Raw genomic sequence first — 8,547 nt, 5'->3', positions numbered from 1 at the left:
CAGTTGGCAGAATGTATTAATGGAAAAAAAATAATAATAATTAAAATAAGGCCAGCAGAAAACATACTTTGAAATGTTAAAGGGATAGTTTGGATCTATTTAATCCTCACCTCCAGTGTGTGCGATCAGCACTGACTTAGCCCTGACAGCGTTCTGTGACACGAGTTCTGGTCCGGTGTTGGACGAGAGGAAAATAGTCTGGCAAGTTGGCTGGGGCCACCTAAATAAAGCATTTTTCTTCTAAAAACAATTTGTTTTCAAAAGAGTGATACATTTGCATCACAAAACTCCCTTCTGAAAAAAGTCAGACTCCATTACCGCCAGGCACTACTTTTCTGTTCGTTCGTATCACTGCGCGGTGCCCCGCATACAGCTGATAGAGGCACACTAATCTACAAGTTGTTTGTCTTTTCGAAGGCGGAAGGCGCGACTATCAGCTTTCTGCAGCGCGTCGATCAGCTGTCTACAGGGCGACGCGCAGTGATACGGACGAACAGAAAAGCAGTGGCTGGCGGTAATGGCGTCTGACTTTTTTTCAGAAAAAAAGTATTGTGATGCAAATGTATCACTCTTTTGAAAACAAATTGTTTTTAGAAGAAAAACGCTTTATTTAGGTGGGCCCAGCCAATTTGCCGGACTAATTTTCCTCCCGACCACCACCGGACCAGAATTCGTGTCACAGAACGTTGTCTGGGGTAAGTCAGTGCTGATCGAACACCACTGGAGGTGAGGATGAAATAGAGATTCATGTAAAAAAAATCCGAACTATCCTTTTAATGTGTTAAGTCCCAGTTTTATATTTTTTTCCCCAAAAATGACTACAAGGAACAAACTGATTTCTACTTATATTTTTAATTTGTATTTATATATTTTTTAAATTGTGGAACATGCTAGAATATAATAAAACATATAATCTACTTCTCTAACTCCAATGGTTTAGCCTGGATGTTTTACAGGGGTTCTAACATTTTTCTGTGGCTTACAAACGCCACCCGCACTTTTATACAAATATAAAAAACTTTAAAAAAAAATAATAATAAAATGTACAGGCCATTTCAGCTACACACCTCGGAAAAAGATGCTTCTTTTGCCCCCAACACAGAAACATTTATCAAGTGTGTGTGCTGAGTTTACAACCTAAAGAAACAACTATGCAATTTGACAAACTGTAAACAATTAGTACTAATGTTATTATATTTGTTTGTCCTTACTTATTTGACCATAGAAACCTCTGGAAACCTAAGAGCTCAACAACAAGAAACAAACATCTTTTCATTCTTATTCCACTACATGTTGAAGTTATCACTGACCATGGGCTTTTCTGGCCAGGATCCGAAGCCCTGCTGCATCAAGTACGTCCTCAGCATATTCTTGGCCTGCTGGTACGGCTTCGCCGCGCTCTTCATGAACAAAAACATAATATGATTACTGTTATGCTTCAAGAATTACTTCAGTAGAAACCGCAAGGGAAACATTCAAGTGCGTAAGAACACAGCCGAGTCACCAAAGTGTCCCACAATTGTTCAGTGATGCTGGTTCACCTTGAAATTTAAATAAAGTCAGCTAGGTTAGCTTTCCGCTCACCACGGTATGGAAAATGTACGGATGGCAATGCACCATACGTGGAAAGACGGCCAATAATGAAAGCATGCTCACACTGTACTAGATGAAAAAGCAGAAGAGCTCTTTCGGTGTTACCTTGGCTTCTCCGTATGAGCTTGTGGCAAGCAAGTCCTCCCTCTTGGCTTCTTTGGCCACCAACTTGAAGCGGTGCAACATCGCTGCCTTGCACAGGCGGCTCGCCAGAGCGGATCCACTCTTGAAGGGAGACCTATTTAAAATATGAATTGCTCCTGATTTGCAACAAAGACATCCTTCTCGAGCCTGATATTGATTCATAAAACCCTGAATCGATTATTTTAGTATCTCTTTTGCCAAAAAATTTGTAACAAAATAGAAATGTAAAGGCCATATATATATATTTTTTTTGTATCTTACTGTTTTCTGGAAATTTAGAATTAAGATAATATTCTCATCTCATCCTTGCTGATGTCAATACAGTATTTGTGTAACACTTGGTGATTATAACGTGTTACTTTCATTATTAAACTAAATCATTTAACCAGTTACTGCCTCAGCAAAATGTTATTCGGAATTTAATGAAATTTAAGAAGAAATTATGTCCCATAACTAATAAATATCGGACTGAATTGAAGTGAATCAAATCGAATCAGAAAAATATGAAATCGAATTGAACTCTTGTGAATGGAAATCGAATTGAGCAAATTAGAATTGATGCCCAGCCCTACAAAGCAGCATAAAAAGTAATGGATTTTTTTGCAGTAAAGCACAAGCTGTCCTGTGAAAAGGTTTCATTTGAAACCCATTTGTCCCCATAAATCCAATCTGTTGCATGGTCACGCACGGGAAGCTTTGCAGCTAACGAAACACTTCGTGATTCCCCCCCGGCTTACTCGACTGTGGTCCTTCCAGTCAGACCGTCCACCACCTCGATGGAGTGGTCGCCTTCGCTCCAGTTGAAACAGTAGGTCACCAGGCCGTTGTCAGCACTGCTGCTGGCCACAGAGGGCACCGTGCTGATGTGAGGCCGCATCATGCAGTACAACATGGGCAGCTGCGCGGTGATGCCCTCCGTGCGCCGGTTCACTGTCATGTCCATGCCGCGGATGTCCCCGCCGCCCGCATCACCTGCACCGGGAAATGTGATTATGATGACGGATGATATGATTACAAATGTTCAATGGTGCGTCCACTTGCCTACGAGGATACTCTGGACGTAGACCGGCTCAATGAAGTGGCTCAGTAAGGCTCCCTGGTAGCCCAGCACTTGCCATTGGGTGATCTTGTCCATGGGTGACACGCTGACGATTTTGGTGCTGGGGTGCTTGGAGAAAACCGAGTACATCTGAAAAAGGGAGCGTGTTTAAATACAGCTGAATCTCTGAAGCCAAACACGATTGCAATGTGACTGGTTCTAGCTAAATAATCCTCATTGGTTAAAAAATAATAATAATACAAATTAAAAAATCTACTTGATACATTTATTAGGGGTGTTACAATTAGTGTGTTCATTCTGGGTTAATTTAAATTACTTTTAACGCCACTTGATTTAAAAAAAAAAAAAAAAAAAAAAAAAAAAAATTTTATTTTTTTAATGTGCGATTAATGACCGCCCCTTACTTGGAAAGCCTGTACTGGGGGAATTCCAGTCACAACGCAGTAGACACGTCCACGTCAACATTTTGTAGTAATACATGTAATAATAATGCATGTATTTGTGGAGATGAGGGTCAAGTTGTATTTTACAATTTTAAAAATATGCATCATTTCACAAATTACTTCATGTTAAAGATTAGATAGATCTTAATATGAAAAGAAAAATGCACTGAGCTGTTAGCAACGTCTTACAAATGCAATTATGCCATCTAGTGGCAGAAAAATGGCATACACAAATCAATATCACACGTTTTTTTTATAGTACAGTACATATTTTTAATTTAAATGAAATTTTATGAATAATTATGAAATTACTGTATCAATGACTAAAAGATTCAGCCATATTTCTATTAGTTTAACATTTTTTGCACTTTTATGTTAACAAGAGTATAAAAATTTAAGAAAAAAAATATATTGTGCACTTAGAAGATAAAATTTGCGGTTAATCGTGAGTTAACTACTAAAAACATGCGATTAATTATGGCCCTAATATTTATTTGTCTTATTCCACACTTAGTTCCTTTTATAATGATATATAATACACGGACACACCTCAAAAATTGACAATCAACTGTGAGTCGAGCAAGCTAACCACTGGGTCACTGTGGTGCCAGTAAGTTATTACATTTACAATATACAAATTTCCAGAGTAACAGTCTAACACCTTGCCCTCCCTTGACACGTGCAGGCCCATCTCATTGCTCATCTTCCACGTCGATATGGAACAAGGGTTCAGGGACCTGCAAATACACCAAAGTACAACACATGCATTCAATCCTATTTACAACTCCAATTATTCAGTCACTACTTACAGTTTGGAGGGCATCTGAGCGGCGCCCATCGGAACCTGGTTGAGGTAGAGGTGCAGCGTGGTGCCGGTCTTCAGGCTGAGGAGGCCGCTGTCTTTATCGTTGGGCTGGAAGATGGACTTCTCAACCAGGTGTGTGGTTTTGCTGAAGAACATCAGCAGGTGCTGGTAGAGGAATCTCATAAGAGAGCGCCTGGCAGTGACCACCGCGTGCGAGTCGTGCACAATGCGTCCATTCGTCGATGCGCTCTCGCTGGCGCTGTAGTTGCCGGTGCCCATGGCTACCACCTCACATCGACTGGCTACAGAGAGCAAATTAAAAAAGGAAAGACGATTGTTTTGAGGTTGTTTTTCAACTGTTGTGGATCTTCCATATGCTTTCAATAGGGTTGAAGTCAGTGCGTGAGTTTTTCTCACTTTATGCTAATATAATTCGCTCTCCAGATCAGTATTTTTGCTTTCACTTATTCAAACACAAAAACGTATAAATATGTTTTTTAATACCTTGTTCTTCACTCCCAAAAAAAAAGTATTTACTAGGGGTGTGAATTGCCTAGTACCTGACGATTCGATTCGTATCACTATTCACAGGTCACGATTCGATTCGATACCGATTAATCCCGATACGAATTTCTAAGTCGATTGTTGCGATTTTTTTTCATTCAAATTTAGAAAATACTAATCAGTAAGCTTGTAGAGTGTAAGATTTATATGAAAATGTATTATTTATTTATCTGAAATTTCAGTCTTATAGAGGTTGTAATCTGTTTCATGTTTGAACAGCATTAAAATAAAATATTAAGGCTTAATGTTCCGTTCATAACATTCTTCCATGCTCAAGGTGTGAATCCTAACCCGAAGTCAGACGTTTTGTTGAATATTTTTCCATTAAAAATGGACGTTTAAAAATCGATTCACACACACACACACAAAAAAAAAAAAAAAAAAGGCAATGATGATAAGACGTTGAATCGGTAAGACTACCGAATGAACAATTCTGACCTCTTTAAAAAAAAAAATAAAAAAAATAAAAAAAAAAATGATTTTTTTTAATTGAATCGATTCGAGAATCGCGCGATGTAGTATCGCGATATATCGCCGAATCGCGATAGCATATACAGAAGGCTCTGATACAGCTTCTGACATGAAGAGGTCGCTTAAAGCAATGGTTTATAAAAGAAATGGCCAGCAGGTGGCAGCAGAGTATGAGATCAGCCAGGGCCACGTTGCAACAAGCTCTTTTTGACAGTGTTTTCAACAGGTTTGTGAATGATGATGAAACTTAGCTATAATCTAATGCTGATTGCTGTAAAACAGAAACACATATATTTTTTTCCTGATGAAAGAAGACCCTCTAATCTTTCTTTTGGTAGGTTCCAGGTTTTTATAGCAATAGAACACAATATTCTGTGGACCTTGTAATATCATTTAAAATCCAATAAAATAGCCGGGAGTGAAGGGGGTTGCTTCGGTGAAATGGCTGGGAGTGAATGAGTTAAGCAGGCTCGTATAGAAAAACAATTATTTAAGCTGCCTGCCATGCAGACCAGAGAGCTAAACAACGGCACAATATTCAACTTAAATCCTATCTACCTAATTGTTTGGTGTGTAAACAGTCACAGCGAGGGAATGCACTCACAAGTCTGAATGACGAATGCTGCGACGGTGGCGGCACAGGCGGAGAACTGTGTTTGGCTGTTCATCAACTCAGTGAGTTGATCCTTGACGGCCTTTGGTATCTGGAGGTTAGAGGGACTCTTCCTCTCTGTCAAGTAACACAAAAAAAAAAAAAGAATTGTGTAGCGAAGGAAATGTAAGCATCAATGCAGCAGATAAAAGTGCCTGATCAGAAATTTCAGTGAATAGAGAAGAAAAGCAGCACATAAAATGGATGAACTACCATTAACAAGTGCGTAGGCTTGGGAGGAGGACTCTAAAGCTGGCAGAAATGGTGGAAGAACTGAAAAAACAACAACAATTACTCAATCCAGGTCAGTTCCTTTTACTTTATTTTGATTATTATCAAAGCTCCAAAACCACCACCAAGATGGCTGATGTCCAATTTGTTCTTCAATGGCCATACAAGTGGTTAAACACTATCAATTCAAACTAAAAATAAAGTAGACTTGTAGCGTACGATAAGCATGTTTCTGTTAGCATATGTATGTGTGTATATTACTGACATTTAATTTGCTGCATTTCCTATATGTCACATTAAGTTCCATTCCATTAATGGTCACAATCATACTTGTCCTCTTTACCATCAATGCTGTCATACTGTGGTGTCATCACACATAAAAAAAGGGAAAAAAGATATGCATGTATGGAGTTAATCCCTTATTGAGTTCAAGTTATGCAATTGTGATAGTTTCGTTTGACTTTTGTGGCATTTCCACAACAACTTTGGTTGCACTTCAAGCTGTACCACTTTTAAGGCCGTTTGACTCAGGACATTCCAATGTATAAGATGAATTTGTGCATAGCAGTCTTTCTCGCCCCTGCCCCCAACTGATCCCAATTCCTTTTTATTTATGTATTTATGTATTTGTTTATGTATTTGTTTGTTTATTTATTTATTTATTTATTTATTTTAAATGTACTAGCCTCACCCGACACTTTGGGTTGGTCAGCCTTCTCTTTCTCCAATGTGGGCAGCAGGTCCTCAAGAGCCAGCTCAGCCGCTTTGAGCCGGGCCTCCTTCTTTGTCGTCCCCATTCCGGTCCTGTACTGGACGCCGTCAACCACCACGCAAAAAGCGAAGAACAATCCACTTACGTTGCCTAAAGAGTCAGAATGAACAATAACGCTAGAGTTACACTGTATGTTTCAAATGGCACGTTTTTTTGTTTTGTCTTGCTTTCAAAAATCCTATTCTCTTGTACCTGTGGTCACAGTCTCCTTGATGTCCAAGTGGAACTGTAAAGTCTGCGCCAGCTGATGCAGCAAAGACACAGCATGGGTCTTACCATTTCGGTACCTGCTGATCAGTTCTTTTAACCCAACACTTTCTTTGAGCCAAGCTTTGGGTGTTGGGGGGGGGGTTGTCAGATAACATTTAGTTTTTAAATTAATGATTTAATGATACACCAAATCTCTTTGGGGAACTCACCAGGATTGAACTTGCTGTTTTTATTGAGTTGAGCATTTCGTTTGTCTGTGTTGGCCATTTGGGAAAAGCTGGCTCACTACCTAAATAACAAAACTATAAAGAAAGAAAGAAAGAAAGAAAGAAAGAAAGAAAGAAAGAAAGAAAGAAAGAAAGAAAGAAATATAGAGTAAGTACAAAACCAACAACAATACATTTAGCCAAACATGATTCAGCATTTGATGACATTTGACAACACACCGACAGATTAGTTAGCTAACTAAGATTAGTCAGCCAGCTACAGTTTATTTACCTTTACATCGCTTTACTGTTTTAATAGCAGTTAACGCACATAGCCTTTCTGTATAGTTATTTAATGCTTTACTACAAAATACTGGCACTTATCACAGGCTAGCGCGAATATCGCGAGGCTAATTGATTAGCAATCACCGTTACCATGACGTCAATATGCAATGCGATTCGTACCTACAATGGATAACATTTCATGGCGTCCGTTGAAAACTTAATTTGACGCTCTTTGTACAATATTCTTATAGCTAATCAGTTATACCTCCATTGCGTTCGTTAAAATAAAAAACGCCACAAGTGCTAATTAAGGACACAAACGTCAGGTATCGATTAAGCTAGCTAATTACTTACGAAAACGTTTCAGAGTACACAGTTTAATCTTTTTAATTGTGTCTTACAGTCCTTATTTGTGTCTTATTTCCCACATGGCTCTTACCTGTGCACCAGTAAACCTTGGTATGTTCACAACCACAGGTCGACGACACACACTCCAGTTTTGCTGCGGAACAGGAAAAGACAACCATTGGTTGCCTCGATTTTTCGTCCGGTAAGCCGGTATGACGATTATGTTTAAATGTATGCATGTCTGTTATTTAGTACATCACAGAATCTTAATATAGTTAATGCTCAAAGAGCAATCTCTTCAACAACAATTTGAAGCAATAAAAAATAACCACACAATGTATTGTTATTTTTTAATCCCCAGTTTAAAAACTATTTTCATATGTTTTAAAAGAGCTCAATCGTATTTGTAAGGGAAGGGGAAAGGAGGGGGTGGGGTGAAATTTTAATAATTAAAATAGTTCACACTTGGTGTTGACTTCTGTTGGAAACATATTTGTGTGCTGCATGACAACGTTTCCATCTTCAATGACATCAACATGAGTGCCATAATTTTTTGTGAGCGATACATATACAATTTTGTGGGGTGTTTCTGAGTGTAAATGATGCAGATGTGAGAGAGTGATGATGGTAAACAGTAGTGGATTTAGCACAGACCTCTGTGGTACTCCTTTGTAGGCTCTATTGAACCTAACATGCTTGTTTTTGAAATGTAGAGCCAGAGTAGCCTGTACACAAGCACAGGAGAACCTGCAAATGCCACATA

At 38.8% G+C, this 8,547-nt stretch overlaps 1 protein-coding gene across 3 annotated transcripts; it reads right to left on the bottom strand.

Annotated features, from left to right (window-relative positions):
• Positions 1-833: 833 nt before the first annotated feature.
• adad1 (adenosine deaminase domain containing 1 (testis-specific)) lies at positions 834-8,031 on the bottom strand. Of its 3 annotated transcripts, none has more exons than XM_077532033.1 (12): positions 7,876-8,031; positions 7,155-7,247; positions 6,928-7,065; positions 6,655-6,825; positions 5,946-6,005; positions 5,685-5,810; positions 4,050-4,347; positions 3,902-3,977; positions 2,779-2,926; positions 2,475-2,709; positions 1,699-1,831; positions 834-1,400 (listed from the first exon to the last, which is right to left on the bottom strand). In XM_077532033.1, the coding sequence occupies exons 2-12, from the start codon at positions 7,210-7,212 to the stop codon at positions 1,287-1,289; spliced, it is 1,557 nt and encodes a 518-aa protein (XP_077388159.1). In that variant the 5' UTR covers positions 7,213-7,247; positions 7,876-8,031; the 3' UTR covers positions 834-1,286. The 3 variants fall into 3 exon arrangements, with proteins under 3 accessions (XP_077388159.1, XP_077388161.1, XP_077388162.1); XM_077532035.1 differs by lacking the exon at positions 7,876-8,031 and adding an exon at positions 7,444-7,578; XM_077532036.1 differs by lacking the exon at positions 5,946-6,005.
• Positions 8,032-8,547: the final 516 nt, after the last annotated feature.

Source organism: Festucalex cinctus, chromosome 9, assembly GCF_051991245.1.
Source record: "Festucalex cinctus isolate MCC-2025b chromosome 9, RoL_Fcin_1.0, whole genome shotgun sequence".
Lineage (NCBI taxonomy): Eukaryota > Metazoa > Chordata > Actinopteri > Syngnathiformes > Syngnathidae > Festucalex > Festucalex cinctus.
Note: the sequence above shows the minus strand (reverse complement) of the source record. Positions and strands in the feature narration are given on the sequence as shown.

Bases quoted from the DNA above. Each gene is read 5' to 3' on its own strand.
- adad1 (XM_077532033.1), bottom strand. From the start codon at position 7,212: ATGGCCAACACAGACAAACGAAATGCTCAACTCAATAAAAACAGCAAG. The intron at 7,066-7,154 runs GTGAGTTCCCCA...CAACACCCAAAG, and splicing joins AAACAGCAAGTTCAATCCTG to CTTGGCTCAAAGAAAGTGTT. The intron at 6,826-6,927 runs GTACAAGAGAAT...CTGACTCTTTAG, and splicing joins CAAGGAGACTGTGACCACAG to GCAACGTAAGTGGATTGTTC.